The 16243-nt window shown below is 44.2% G+C and overlaps 1 protein-coding gene across 4 annotated transcripts in view; it reads right to left on the bottom strand.

The window, feature by feature from the left end:
• SCAP (SREBF chaperone) overlaps window positions 1-16243 on the bottom strand; it is a 50028-nt gene that overhangs the window by 22442 nt on the left and 11343 nt on the right. For 2 of the 4 annotated variants that reach the window (XM_086368312.1, XM_086368313.1), the window contains exons 1-2: window positions 4876-4932; window positions 4648-4777 (exon numbers count right to left, since the gene is read on the bottom strand). Coding sequence is in view for 2 of the 4 variants with exons in the window: in XM_086368310.1 (XP_086224436.1) it covers window positions 4648-4777 (130 nt within the window). In the remaining 2 variants the exon portion in view is untranslated. Of the gene's footprint in view, window positions 1-4647; window positions 4778-4875; window positions 4933-16243 lie in introns of those variants that run through there. The other 2 variants (XM_086368310.1, XM_086368311.1) reach the window with 1 other exon arrangement.

The following is a 16243-nucleotide window of genomic DNA, read 5'->3' as shown; positions in this document are numbered from 1 at the left end:
GCACAGAGTCAGACACAACTGAATGACTAACATTATGGCAGAAACCCACACAACACTGTAAAGCAATTTATCCTCCAATTAAAAATACATTTTTAAAAAGTAAAGGCTTATAAGCTTCACATGGGAAGAATAGGGACATCACAGTTATCCTGCAACAATTCTAAATATAAACTTTTCCTAAGGGGAGGGAAAATCACTTAAGAGGCAAAAATGCCAGTTACAATTACATATCCCTGAAAACCTGTACCTGTCCATGTTTAACATGTTAAGAAGAATGATAAACTATTCTCTTGGTACAAACTCCTTTCTAAGATACATTAAACAAGAAACAGGGAAAGTTTGTTAGAGAAAGTGCTAGCGTTTAATCTTTTTGAAAATTTATCTTTTTTTTTTCTTTTTGTAAAAGCAATGCAAGTCTATTGTAATACACAACCTAAAAGTAAGTGTTGTTTGCATTTTAATGGATTTGATACTAGTTTTTTTCCCACGCACCAGGGCTTCCCTGGTTGCAATGCAGGAGACCTGGTTTTGATCCCTGGGTTGGGAAGATCCCCTGCAGTAGGAAATGGCAACCCATTCCAGAATTCTTGCCTGGAGAACTCAATGGACAGAGGAGTCTGGCAGGCTACAGTCCATGGGGTCACAGAGTTGGACATGATTAAGCAATTAATACTTTTTCTATGCATGTATTTTTTAAATGGTTGGTATAGTACACATACTGTTTTATCTTCAGCTTTTCCTACTTAATCTACTTTGTTGAGCTTAAAAATCTATTTAATGGGTACATTCAAGTTTATGGGTGTAGTATAATTTAGTTATTTCTCTATATAAGGATATCTAGATTATTGCACTTTTTCCATTATCAATATACTTCTTTGAATAGCTTTGCATATTAAAAAAAATCCACACAACTCAGCTCAAAATGAGCAAAATACTGAAACACTTCACAAAGGAAGATGTGCAAATACAACAAGACCTCAACAATATTCATCTGAAAAATGCAAATTTAAAACCACAACTAAGCACCTCCCTGATGGTCCAGTAGTTAGGAATTCACCTGCCAATGCAGGAGACATGGGTTCAAACCCTGGTCCAGGAAGATTCCAGATGCTGCGAGGCAACGAAGCCCGTGCGCCTCAACTACTGACCCCGAGAGGCACGACTACCAAAACCTGAGCACTCTCGGGCCTGTGCTCCACAAGAGAAGTCACCACAATGAGAAGCCCGCACACTGCGCCTAAAAGGCAGCCTCCACTCGAGGCAACTAGAGAAGCCCACTCGCAGCGATGGAGACCCAGCACAACCAGAAATAAATACAGTTCTCAAAAAAGAAAACAACGAGATGTTTCATATTTCTGTAAAAAAGACTAAAAACAAAAAACCACAAGAAAACCCCTGATGGTGCCAAGAACTTCAGAGCACAAAGACTAAACTTTACAGAAATTAAAAAAAAAATACTTTAGGAGGCTGACAGATGTGAAAAGAATGACTCTGACCTCTGCAGTCTTCCTTCTAAAACCCCACAAGCTGAGACTAGTCTAGAGAGATAGAAACAAATCCCCGCTTGAGGAACACTCCTCGAAACTGTCAAGCTCATCGAGAACAAGGCAAGTCTGAGAAACTATCACCAAGGCAAAGTAAGGAAACCAGATTTCCTCAGCTTGTCCCCATGTCCTTTCTCTCTCCTGAGATCTCATCCAAGATACCATGTTATATCCAGCTGTCCTGTCTTGTGAGGCTTCTCTTGGCTGGGACAGTTTCTTGGACTCTCTTTTTCTGATGACCTTGACAGTCATGAGGAGTGCTGGTCAGGACTGTGTAGACCACTCCTCACAGATTTGTCTGATGTTCTTCTCGTGATCAGACTGGGATTACGGTGTTTGCAGAGGAAGAACATACAGGTAAAGCACCCTTCTCGTCACACATCAAGGTACATACCATCAACCTGATCTGCCACTGCTGATGGTGACCCTGAACACTGTGTCGAGAGCTATCTGTCAGGGTTTCCGCTGGAAAGCCACTCTCTCCTCCCCTCTCCACTTGGCACTCTCTGGAAGGAAGTCACTGTGCGCAGCCCACAATGAAGGAAGGGGATTAGATTCCACCTCTCTGAAGGCAGAGCGGCCACATAAATTCAGAATTTTTTGCTCAGATCTGTCTATTCTCCTCCACTTAGTTATTCAAGCACACGGACTCAGCTATGTATGCATTTTGCTGCAAAATGTATCTTTTTTTTCAGCACTGACCACTGGGAGCTCCTGGGGCTGGCTCCTGTGTGCTGTTGACAAAAGAACCCACATCTCCATGTGCTCTTCCCAATCACCGTGCGTCTCCTCCAGGGCAGTGAGGCTCCATATGTCCCCACGATCATTCTGCCAGGCACACTGAAGACAAGGAATAAACGTGCTGAATAATAAAGGAATGGATGAGGAATGAAGGACCTCACAGCTTCCTGCTGTGAGCAGCAGGCGCTTGCGCTGTGCTGCCCAGGGCCTGCACTTCCTAATCTTCCTTTGGAAACAGTCTCTCACCCGCAGTGTGGTGATGAAGCCAACCAGCAAAGCACCTCCCTGCTCACAGGGTCTTGGGTGGGAGCAGGTAGGTAATCCCATGCAGAGCCAAGCGGGCACCCACAGGGCTGAATCTGCTGTAGCCCCCATTAGGGAGAGGACAGTGAGCTGACCCGGAGCGGGTACAGTTGAGGGATGGACTCCTTCTGAGGCCTAACCCATGCTGTCGGTTAGTAAGTCCTGCCTGTGGGTGAGCTCTATGACCCCAAAATGCCCTTCTCACTTCCCCAGGTTTGGGCTGAGTTTTCTGTTCCTTATACTTAAAGCAATCCTTACAAGTTCTGCATTGCTGACCTTTACTGTTACAACAGTCAATTCTGGTGAGGTAACTGACCACAGAGAGGCCTGACACCAGGTGACTGAGCCAGGGCCTGCATCTCTTTCTCAACCTTTCAGGGGCTGCAGACCCCAGTGAGAAAGAGAAACCCTCAAGCTATTTTGTACCCCCACACTATCATCATCCCAGGCCAAAAGAGGACATCAAGAAGTGGAAAGGGCTCACAAACAAGTGAACCCCTGACCTTGGATAGACCCCTAGCTGTACCATCAGGCCCACTGAACTCTACTAGTCACAAAACACTCACAAACGCAGACTACCCCATTGTGACCAGGAACCATCAACTCCATTATGTGGTAAAACCCCATCAAGAGGTTAATGGAGGGACTTTCCTCCTGGTCCAGTGGTTAAGAATTCTACTTCCAATGCAGGGGATGCAGTTTCGATCCCTGGTTGAGGAACTAAGACCCCACATGCTGCTGGGCAACTGAGCCCGTGCACCTCTACTAGAGAGAACCTCGCATGCTGCAATAAAGACCCAGTGGAGCCATAAATAAATACTTTTCTTTTTTAAGAGAGAGTAAAAGAGACAAAAGGCTTGATCCCACAATGAGCAAAGTGTCAAGCTGAGACATGAAGCTATGAACTGGTTTCCGCCTCATCAGCTCACCCTAACCTTCGTGGCTGAGTACCACTGAGCCTGTGTTCTCTACTTCCTCCTGAAACCATGTGTAGTCATAACACACACCTATCTAACCAGATCTCTACTTTAGCAACATTAGAGCAAAGCTGACATCAAGTTACCTGGCTGCTACATTACCCAGAAAGGCAACAGGAAGGAATGTGCAATCACTGGCACAGAGAGGGTGGGAGAAGAGGAGCAGTGTGCCCTGAGCTGGGCTCTGCTCCTCAACAACAGACTCAGCAAGCCCGGCACCAACCCATGGGACCAGGGCCCAGCACGTGAGGGAAGAACATGTCATCCACAGCTGGCAGGTACAAGCCAGCAGGACGAGCTTATCATTTCCTGTAAGGTTTCCAAATAATGAGTCCAGAGTTCCCGCGGGTTACATCCCGCAGCCCAGACCCTCACCTGGAGGTTTTGCATTCCTGTAGGTTTTCTTCCTGTTTTGCATTCATGCTCAGCTCAGAGACAGCTGGCTGAGGACAGCACGATTCAAAAGTAGCAGCTGGCTTCAGGTCAGGAGATCTGGAGTTCTAACCCAGTGCTGACCCCATGACAAATGAACTGAAACTGAGGCACACTGCCATTCTCGGCTCAGTTCGCCCAACAGGCGAACAAGCAGAACCTGCACGCTTTACCTGACTGCACTGTGAGGATAAAACAGCACCTACCAGATTTGAAAAAGCTAAGCGCTCACTGCTAACATTAAATGGTGATGGGACTCGGAAGATAAAACATTCTCCAGGGATAGTCAGTGGTTCCCGCAACCACTTGGGCTCAAGGAGGAGAGGTCCGTTTGCCAGGGCACTGCCTGGCCCAAGTACCCACAGTATGGACCCAGACCCAGCCAGCCGGAGCTACGGCAACCACAACCCAGCTTTTCCAGGACAGTCACCTTCCTGCCATGCCATTTAGTGTTTCCTTTCAAAACAGGAATGTGTGACTGGATGTACTATTAAATGTAAGCTAAATATTTTCAGTGCCTTTATAAAGTGGTTCAAGTGTTAAGCATTCGCCCATCAGAAGCTGACCACCCTCACTCCACGTAGAACCCCTGCCACGGCCAATCCGCACCCAATGCCCAGGGCGCTCCTCAGGACATGCTGAGCACCTACCCACTCTGGCTGCTCATTGGGCTCTCCAGGCTTGTGGTCAGAGGTCAGAGGTGGGGGCGAGTAATCTTTCACAGGAGTGGTGAATTCCACAGGTCCTGTTCCTGGCAAGGGCAGCTTCAGCAGTGGGTAGCTGGAATGGACAAAAAGGAGAGAAAAGTCAGGACATGATGGCAGGTAGAATCCATGCTGAGATAACAGTGACATGGGAATCACTGCAGCTGCACTCACCTCCTGTGCTAGGAGAACTGCACAAATGTACGAAACACCAGTCATCAAACTTCAGGGCTACAAGGAAACGCAGGAGCCTCTAAATTAGAATTTTCAAGCTCCTTTTTGGTCACAGGAAACCCAATTCATAAACTACTTAATGAAATAGGTTACTGGCTGAAAATTTTTAGAAATGTAATAAAGGCAAGATGCTAAACAAACTTCTGGTCATATTGGATACACGTAAGACAACAAGAAAAAACTGGGGAAGGACTTCCTTGGTGGCCTAGTAGTTAAGACTCCACGGGGGCACAGGTTCGATCCCTGGTCAGGGACGTTCCACATGCCAGGCAGTGTGGCCAAAAAAGAAAAAAGAAAAAAAAAAAAAAAAAAACCAGGGAACCAAAAATCCAGAAGGATCCTGATTCAGACTGTTGCAAAAACTGCTTCAGTTTAAAAGGACAGACCATAACATTTTGTGTAACACATTGAGGGTATGGTTTACACTAGACCAGGCTGAATAGAAAACAATGGATCCACCACTGGCAAAGGAAAAAGCTTGGACTAACATCAAAAAGTTGGCAAATGGATGTGCTTTTGTTTCTGACTTCATTTCTTCAAAACTTTTTTTTTTAGAATTTCCCTGGTGGGCCAATGATTAAGACTCCGAGCTTCCGGAGTCTGCAGTAAACGCAGGTTCAATCCCTGGTCGAGGAAGTTCTGCATGCCACACGTGGTCAAAAAAAAAATTTTTTTAACTGAGAATTAAGTTTTATGTAATACAATGCACGAATCTTAAGCATACAGTGAGTGCAATGAGTATTTACACATACATACACCTGTGTACCCACTATGTAGATCAAGCTACAAAATATTTTTAGAACCTTAGAAGGTGGCGTTATGCACTAGTGAAGGGCATCGTCTACCACAAACCGCTATCAGAATTTCTATAATCACAAATTAGCTCTGCTTGTTTCTTCTGGCATATAACTGAAATCACCCATTCCACTGCGTACTCCTTTGTGACTGGCTGTTTCAACTTACATCTACCGGATTCATCCACACTGGTGCATGCAGTTTCATATATACGCACTGTTTCATGCATACGCGCTATTCCACCAAATGAACATATTACAGTGCATTTATCTATTCTAGTGTTGAGGAACATTTGGCTGTTTCCAGCTGAAACTATTAAGAAGAGAAATAATGGAAATGTTTATGTATACACTCATTCTTATGTAAGCACTCATTTCTGTAAGGTATGTCCCTTGAACGAAATGGCTGGGTTGTGGAGCCTACTCATGTTTAGCTTTGTGGATTACACCAGATTTCCAAAGTACTTATTTGAATTTGTATTCCCGCTGGCGGTGCGATGGGAGTTCCAACTGCTCCACCTCTTGATCTTGTCAGTCCAATTAATTGGAACCATTTAAAGGAGGAGGCGGAGAAGGCAATGGCACCCCACTCCAGTACTCTTGCTTGGAAAATCCCATGGACGGAGGAGCCTGGTAGGCTGCAGTCCATGGGGTCGCTAAGAGTTGGACACGACTGAGCGACTTCACTTTCACTTTTCACTTTCATGCATTGGAGAAAGAAATGGCAACCCTCTCCAGTGTTCTTGCTTGGAGAATCCCAGGGACGGGGGAGCCTGGTGGGCTGCCGTCTATGGGGTCGTACAGAGTCGGACACGACTGAAGTGACGTGACATAGCATAGCATAGCAAAGGAGGAGGTGCTGGTATAGCTCTGTGGTTTCAATATACAGCAAACAATGTATGCTTATCTTTCATATGCTTATTGGCCACCTGGACAATTTCCACGTATTTCCAATTTTCCTTCTTTTCTCGATTTTTAGTTTCATTCCACTGTCACTGGAACAGATCCTCTGTATGATTTCAGTCTTTCTAAATTTATTGAGACTTGTGATCTAACACAGGGTCTGGCCTGGAGAATGTTCCGTGTTCACTTGGGAAGAACAGGTACTAGTGCCGTCGGTTTCAGGGTTGCTCAGGTCCTCCATTTTCCTTGCTGACTCTGTCTGGTTGTATCCATCACTGAAAGCGGAGATCCACTGTCACGGAGACTGTGTGTTTCTCTTTTCAATTCTGTCCATTTTTGCTTTATATATTTTAGGAGTCTGTTAGGTGTTAAGAGGTTTATAATCATTATATCCTCCTGTTATACTGAAGCATATATATAGTGTCAGCATATCAATATGATCAATATATCATCAATATATAGTGTCCTCCTTCTTGGTCTCTAATAAGCTTTTTAATGTTGTTTGATAATAATATAGCCACGTCAGCTCTCTTTTGGGTATCATTTAGCATGGAATATCATTTTCCATCCTTTTACTTGCAACTTCTTTGTGTTCTAATGTCCAAAGGGTAGCGGATGCCTACAGTGTCTCCCCAGGCACCACAACTGGAGCCTGCGGGCCACAATCACTGAGCCCACACACTCTAGAACCCGTGCACTGCAACAAGAAGAGAAGCTTGTGTGCCTCAGCCCAGAGCCCAGGTGTCGCAACAAAGACCCAGCACAGGCAAAAACAGAGAGCACGCAGACACTGTTCTTAAATATACAAACCGTGCTGCCTTTTTTTTTGTTGTTGCACTGGGTCTTCGTTGTTACGCACAGGCTTTCTCTAGTTGCAGCGAGCGGGGGCTACTCTCCTTTGCGATTCGCAGGCTTCTCATGGCTGTTGCAGAGCACAGGCTCTAGGTCTGTGGGCCTCGTAGCTGCAGCTCACAGGCTCAGCAGTTGTGGCTTGTGGGCCTAGCTGCTCCTCGGCATGTGGGATTCTCCCATGGCATTTGCGATCTTCCCGGACCTGTGTCCCCTGCATTAGCAGGCAGATTCTTTTCTTTTACTATTTAAATATTTTATTTATAAAATTTTACCTCACATATAGAAGGAATTCTAAATAATAAACAATTAGGTAAAATGTTATAAAGATAATTTAATAATTATTTTTACTAGCAACAGATCCTTGGTCCCAGGTACTCCAAAGGATTATCCTGGTAATCCAAGGCACTTTAAGCAATAAAGTAGGAATTCTGTATATAACTGGATCTGGATTTTTCAAATGTGTGGAGAGCAATAGAATTTTCAATGGTATTTTCATACATTTTCAATGGTATTTTTTTTATTAGCAGTTATTAATCAGACCCTTAAGAAAGAAAACTTTCCAAAAAAATAATCCTTGAAAATGGTTTAAAATTAAATCCATTAACTTCATAGGGTTTCTATTCAGTCATATAGCTTTTAAATGTCAGACTGTCAGGCTTCTTTCCTGAAGGGAGTATAACAGTGCCTGTATCAGAGAATAAAACTATTTCTAAATATTTTTAAATTGCCTAAAATATAATTTTATATAAATGGTAAGAATTAATTTGGGCAATCAAAAATTTATTGTAATTAAATTGCAAATTATAGTATTACATTGTATTATAGTATTACATAGTATTATATAAAATATATATATTATAGTATTACATTGAATACATTGTTTTTTGGCCTATAATAAGAAAGACACAGGTTGCTGTACATTAGGAAGTCAAAAAAAAATCAATATAAATTAAGTTGAAGCTTGAGAGGTTAGCTCTGTCCAGAATCAGTGTTGATTTAAAAATTAATGCAAGTTTAAACAAACATGCTTTGCTTTACCAACAAAACATGCATAACACTAAGACAGAGTAAGCAATGCATTAAAAAAAAAAACAACAACAAAAAGGTGCTTTCAGCCTGCGTATGGACATGAAAAGGTGTGCACAGAAACACAGATCTGGACAGGCAGATTTTTCACCATGAAAAACCAGGGAAGTCTAGATTCTTTTAAAAATCAAATTGTCTTTTAGTAGGCGAGTTTGATCCACTTATACTTAATGTGAATACCCACAGGGAAGGGTTGACTTATGCTGTACAGCTATTTGTTTTGTTTGTCAAATGATTTTTGCTCGTCAATTCCTCCATTGCTTTTAAAAAAAAAAAAAAACAGGGAGAGAGTTGATTTTTTGTAGTGTGCCACTTTGATTGACTTCTACTTTCCTGTTCTATATATCTTAGAAGTTATTTTCTTAGTGATTACCTTGAAAGTAAAAGTCACTCAGTTGTGTCCAACTCTTTGGGACCCCATGGACTATACAGTCCATGGAATTCTCCAGGCCAGAGTACGGGAGCAGGTAGCCTTTCCCTTCTCCAGGGGATCTTCCCAACCCAGGGATCAAACCCAGGTTTCCCACATTGCAGGTGGATTCTTTACCAGCTGAGCTACAAGGGAAGTCCGTAGTTACCTTGGGAGTTCTATTATTAACAACTTATAGGACTTCCCTGGTGGTTCAGTGGTTATTAAGAATCCACCACTAATGCAAGGGACACGTGCTCAATCCTTGGTCCAGGAAGATTGCATATGCTGCAGGAAAACTACTGAGCCCACGCTCTGGAGTCTGCGAGCTGTAACTGCTGAGTCCACGTGCCATAACCACTGAAGCCATGCGCCCTAGAGCCTACGCTCTGTAACAAGAGAACCCAGTGCAGGGAGAAGCCCACATACACCAACAAAGACTCAGCCCAGCCAAAAATTAAAAAAAGACAACAAAACCTTGTAACAATCTAGGCTGAATAGTATTATTACAGAGGAGTTCAAAAGCAAATCTGAGCAGACAGAAGAAAGGATCAGCAATTGTGAAAATAAGACAACTGACTGAGAGCTTAGCATCCACAGTATGCACTCTGACAGTACATCCCATCTTTTCCCTTTTATACTGTTACTGCCACAGATTACACTTTATACATTTATTCTCATCAACACAGCTTTTACGTTACACTTAATACACTTGCCCTTTAAATCACAAAAGACAAAGAAAGAAATTACAAACCAAACCAAAAGCACAGCAATACTGATCATCTTTACTAGTGTTTATTTTCTCTTATGGTTTCAACCTGTAGGGCAGGTCCAGTGGTAACAAATTTGCTCAGCTTTTGTTTATCTGAAAATGCCTTAATTTCTCCTTCATTACCAAAGTACAGTTTTGCACAAGATAGAACTCTTGGTTGAGTTTTTTCCTTTCAGGACTTTAAATGCCTCCATGGTGAAAAAGCTGTCTTAAAACTCAACATTCAAAAAGCTAAGATCATGGCATCCAGTTCCATTACGTCATGGCAAATAGATGGGGAGAAAATGGAAACAGTAAGAGATGTTATTTTGGGGGGCTCCAAAATCACTGCAGATGGTGACTGCAGCCATGAAATTAAAACACGCTTGCTCCTTGGAAGAAAAGCTACCAACCTAGACAGCATATTAAAAAGCAGAGACATTACTTTGCCAACAAAGGTCCATCTAGTCAAAGCTATGGTTTTTCCAGTACTTATGTATGGATGTGAGAGTTGGACTGTAAAGAAAGCTGAGTGCTGAAGAACTGATGCTTTTGAACTATGGTGCTGGAGAAGACTCTTGAGAGTCCAGTGGACTGCAAGGAGATCAAACTAGTCAATCCCAAAGGACATCAGTCCTGAATACTCATTGGAAGGACTGATGCTGAAGCTGAAATTCCAATACTTTGGCCATTGGCTGCAAAGAACTGACTCATTGGAAAAGACCCTGATGCTGGGAAAGACTGAAGGCAGGAGGAGAAGGGACGAAAGAGGATAAGACGCTTGGATGGCATCACCGACTCAATGAACATGAGTCTGAGCAAGCTCCAGGAGCTGCTGATGGACAGGGAAGCCTGACATGCTTCAGTCCATGGGGTCGTAAAGAGTTGGACAAGACTGAGTGACTGAACTAAACTGATGGTTTCTATCAGCCATTAATCTATTGAAAATTCTTTTTATGTGAAGAGTTGCTTTTCTCTTGCTGCTTCCAAAAGCTATAAGGTTCACCTGTTTGGAAGCAGGTATCAAGAGCTGTCTCTGGACTTAGCTAAGGTTCTGTTGGGGAAAACTGTGCACAAGGGCTGGGCTGACCCCGGGGTGTAGAGAGGAGTCCAGGGCCCAGAGGTAAGGCTGCTGGAGCTCTAGCTCTACTAGAGATGAAGGCGGGCCATATGTTGTATTTATCTACATTCACTTTCCACACAGTAGCTGCTCAAAACACACTCACTAAACTGAAGGCAGCCTGTTTCTCAAGATTTGAAATATTTAAAACATCTGTGAATTCCAGGAGTTTAAACATTTCAGCAAGGAGATCAAATCAGTCAATCCTAAAGGAAATCAATACCCTGAATATTCACTGGAAGGACTGATGCTGAAGCTTCAATACTTTGGCCACCTGATCCGAAGAGCCGACTAAGTGGAAGAGATCCTGATGCTGGGAAAGACTGAAGACAAGAGGCAAACGGGGTGACAGAGGATGAGATGGTTAGATAGGATCCACTGACTCAATGAACATGAACTTGGGCGAGCTCCGGGAGATAGTAAAGAACCGGAAAGCCTGGCATGCTGCAGTCCATGGGATTGCAAAGACTTGGACGTGACTTAGCAACTAAACAAAAACAACAGCAAAACATTCTAGCAGGAAAAAAAAAGAAGGGCAGCACACCCCAGAGCATCCACTTTCTTAGGATGAAATCTATTCGGAAACAGCCACAGACCTTGAAATGCTTAAAATGGCTCACGGTGGGTCATTCTCCAACTTTGTCCTGGAGCCACATACAACTCCCCTTCTGCTTCTGAGGCGCTGCCCCTGGCTCTTGCCCCTTCTTCTTCAAGATAACTCAGTTTCAAGCCTCAGCTGCAGTATTCCTTCCACAGGAAGTCCTTCCGCTCCCCCCAAAGTCCAGGTTAATAAGGCCTCTCCTGCTGCTGCTGCTGCTAAGTCACTTCAGTCGTGTCCGACTCTGTGCGACTCCATAGATGGCAGCCCACCAGGCTCCACCATCCCTGGGATTCTCCAGGCAAGAACACTGGAGTGGGCTGCCATTTCCTTCTCCAACGCATGAAAGTGAAAAGTGAAAGGGAAGCCACTCAGTCGTGTCTGACAGCGACCCCATGGACTGCAGCCCACCAGGCTCCTCCGTCCATGGGATTTTCCAAGCAAGAGTACTGGAGTCGGGTGCCATTGCCTTCTCTGGCCTCCCCTCCTAGGAGCTACCAAAAAGCCCCATACTCATCCCAAAACGGTCCTTACCATTGACCATGAACCTGCCTCTTTCCGTCTCTGAGAACCTGCGATGTGCCAAGTGCCTTCCATCTTTTTGCTCAGTTAAGCCTCACCACAGCCCAATGAGGCACGCAGAAGCTATATCTCCCCCAAGAAAGTGACAGAACAAGTATGTGAACACAGGCAGTCTGGGCCCAGAGTCCACTCTCTTAATATCATGCTATACTATCTGGTATTACAGTTTTGTTTTGTTTTTTTTTTTCAAAAATGACCATAAATTCCTTTTAATATAAGCACAAGAAAAAGATTCTACAGAAATACAAAATGCAAGGTAATCATCACCATCCATGGCTACCAAATGCGAGACCAAAAGGAATGCTTGGAAAAAAAGTGTCGGGCAATTTTACAAGCAAAAGCACTCACTTTATCAAGGTCAGAAAAAAAAGACCAAAGATAGAAACTGGAGGTTTCTACCACCACCCCACATTGCTTCTGCAAACTCGTTTCAGTAAGCCAGATTCTGTCGTGGCTTACTCTGACCTTACAGGGGCACAAGGAAGGAACCAAGTCTTCAAACCCCTCCCTGAATTTCCTGTCTCAGCTCCACCCATCCAGCTGCTCAGACCAAGCACTCTGAGCTTGCACTCTCTCACACTCCACACCTGGTGCTCAGAAAAATCCCAAGACTCCATCTTCAAAATACATCCAGACTTGGCCACATCTCACCACCTCCAGGGCCTCCCCTTAGACTGAGCAACAGCTATCAACTCTTATCTGGAGTAATGCACTAGTCTAGCTAGACTTCCTGCTTCTCCTGCTGAAATCACTTGTTTCCTCATCAGGTACAAGTACACTCTGAATCTCCCCACCTCCCAGCCCACACACCTCTCTGTTGCTGTGCCTGCAGAGCCCACGGCTGGCCACCCAACACCTCTCCAGGGCCTGCTGCTGCCCTACCCTTGATCCCCCTCATCTGATCTCTGGACATGCTGGCTCAATTTCCAGCTGCCAGCACTGGCATCTCTTCACCTGAGAGTGTTCCACTGCTGCTGGAGGCCTCTCTGCCTCACAGAGACGGGCCCCAAGTGCCAACTGAGGATTAATGCTAGCTGGAAGCAGCCCAGTCGGTGGTTCATGTTATTATTGTACAGATTAGGGGTCGGCAAACTACAGTTCATGTCCTGTATTCATGTGGTCTGTGAGTTCAAAGTGATTTTTACATTTTAAAAGGGTTAAAACCAAGAAGACCTACAATTAACACCACCCTCCTCCCCCTCCGCCACCAAAAGATGCCACTTTCACCATAGAGGACTGGAATGCAAAAATTGGAAGTCAAGAGATACCTGGAGGGGGAAAAAAAAAGAGATACCTGGAGGAACAGGCAAATTTAGCCTTGGAGTACAAAATGAAGCAGGGCAAAGACTAACAGAGTTCTGCCAAGAGAATGCACTGGTCATACCAAACATCCTCTTCCAACAATACAAAGAGACAACTCTACACATGGACATCACCAGATGATCAGTACAAAAATCAGACTGATTATATTCTTTGCAGTCAAAGATGGAGAAGCCCTATACAGTCAACAAAAAGAATACCTGAAGCTGAGTGTGGCTCAGACTATGAGCCCCTTCTTGCCAAATTCAGACTTATGTTGAAGAAAATAGGGAAAACCACTAGGCCATTCAGGTATGGCCTTAATCAAATCCCTTATGATTATACAGTGGAAGTGACAAACAGATTCAAGGCATTAGATCTGATAGAGTGCCTCAAGAACTATGGATGGAGGTTCTTAACACTGTACAGGAGGTGGTGACCAAAACCATCCCAAAGAAAAAGAAATGCAAGAAGGCAAAATGGTTGTCTGCAGAGGGCTTACAAATAGCTGAAAAAAGGAGAAGCGAAAGGCAAGGCAAAAAAGGTAGATACTTAACTGACTGCAGAGTTTCAGAGGATAGCAAGGAGAGATAAGAAAGCCTTTTTAAATGAACAATGCAAAGAGGAAGAGAAAACAACAGAATGGGAAAGACTAGAGATCTCTTCAAGAAAATCAGAGTTAACGAGGAACATTTCATGCAAAGATGGACACAATAAATGACAGAAACAGCAGGGACCTACCAGAAGCAGAAGATACTAAGAGATGGCAAGAATACACAAAACTGTACAAAAAAGGTCTTAATGACCCAGATAACCATAGGTGTGTGATCACTCACATAGAGCCAGACAATCATGGAGTGTGAAGTCATGTGGGCCTTAGAAGGCATTACTATAAACAAGGCTAGTGGAAGTGATGGAATTTCAGCAGAGTTATTTCAAATCCTAAAAGATGATGCTGTTAAAGGGCTGCACTCAATATGCCAGCAAATCTGGAAAACTCAGCAGTGGCCATAGGACTGGAAAAGGTCCGTTTTCATTGCAATCCCAAAGAAGGGCAATGCCACAGAATGTTCAAACTACTGGACAACTGCGCTCATTTCACATGCTAGCAAGGTAAAGTTCAAAATCCCTCAAGCTAGGCTTCAAAAGTATGTGAACTGAGAACTTGCAGATGTTCAAGCTGGATTTAGAAAAGGCAGAGGAGCCAGAGATCAAATTGCTAAGATCCACTGGATCCAGGAAAAGCAAGAGAATTCCAGAAAAACATCTACTTCTGCTTTATTGACTATGCAAAAGCCTTTGACTGTGTGAATCACAATAAACTGTGGAAAATTCTGAAAGAGATGGGAATAGCAGACCACCTTACCTGCCTCCTGAGAAATCTGTATGTAGATCAAGAAGCAATAGTTAGAACTGGACATGGAACAACAGACTGGTTCTAAATTGGGAAAGGAGTATATTGTCAAGGCTGTATATTGTCACCATATTTATTGAATTTATATGCAGAGTACATCATGCGAAATGCCAGGCTGGATGAAGCACAAGCTGGAATCAAGACTGCCAAGAGAAATATCAATAACCTCAGATATGCAGATGATACCACCCTAATGGCTGAAAGTAAAGAGGAACTAAAGAGGCTCTTGATGAAGGTGAAAGAGGAGAGTGAAAAGGCTGGCTTAAAACTCAACATTCAAAACACTAAGATCATGGCATCTGGTCCCATCACTTCATGGCAAACAGATGGGGAAAAATGGAAACAGTGAGAGACTTTATTTTTTTAGGCTCCAAAATCACTGCAGATGATGACTGCAGCCATGTAATTAAAAGACCCTTGCTCCTTGGAAGAAAAGCTATGACAAACCTAGATAGCCTACTGGAAAGCAGAGACATCAGTTTGCTGACAAAGGTCTGTATAGTCAAAGGTATAGTTTTTCTAATAGTCATGGTGGATGTAAGAGCTGGACCACAAAGAAGGCTGAGCGCAGAACTGATGCTTTTTAACTGTGGTTTTGGAGAAGACTCTTGAGAGTCCCTTGGACTGCACAGAGATCAAACTAGTCAATTCTAAAGGAAATCAACCCTGAATATTCACTGGAACGACTGATGCTGAAGCTTCGATATTTTGGTCACCTGACGCGAAGAGCTGACTCACTGGAAAAGACCCTGATGCTGGGAAAGAGTGATGGGAGGAGGAGAGAAGGGGACAACAGAAGATAAGATAGTTGGATGGCATCACTGACTTAGTGGACATGAGTTTGAGGAAACTCCAGGAGATGGTGAAAGGCAGGGCAGCCTGGCGTGCTGCAGTCTATGGGGTCGTAAAGAGTCAGACACAACTGAGTGACTGAACAACAACATATAAAACAAAACAACCAAAGAAAAATTTGTGACAGGGGCTCCACGTGGCCTTCCTATGCGGCCCTGCAGGGAATGAGTCTGCTGACCTGGCAGAGGGTGCAGCTCCCCTGATCCGAGGGGGAGCTCTGAGGCGGAAGACCTGCACTGTTCCTCAGTGTCTCCGAATGTGACTCTGGGGTGGCCCGTGGTGTAAACTTGCTGGATAATGTACCTCCCCTTCCAGCTCCTTCTCCCACCCGCTGACCACTGTTCATTCCATCTTGCACATAAGCTGCTGCTGCTGCTGCTGTTAAGTCGCTTCAGTCGTGTCCGACTCTGTGCGACCCCATAGACGGGGGCCCACCAGGCTCCCAGGTCCCTGGGATTCTCCAGGCAAGAACACTGAAGTGGGTTGCCATTTCCTTCTCCAACGCATGAAAGTGAAAAGTGAAAGTGAAGTCGCTCAGTCGTGTCCGACTCTTTGCGACCCCATGAATCGCAGCATGTCAGGCCTCCCTGTCCATCACCAACTCCCGGAGTTCACTCAGACTCACATCCATCGAGTCAGTGATGCCAT

The sequence above is a fragment of the Bos grunniens genome, chromosome 22 (assembly GCF_055505025.1).
Source record: "Bos grunniens cultivar Pamir isolate PY7600 chromosome 22, Bosgru_T2T1.0, whole genome shotgun sequence".
NCBI lineage: Eukaryota > Metazoa > Chordata > Mammalia > Artiodactyla > Bovidae > Bos > Bos grunniens.
This window is presented reverse-complemented; position numbering and strand designations above follow the sequence as displayed.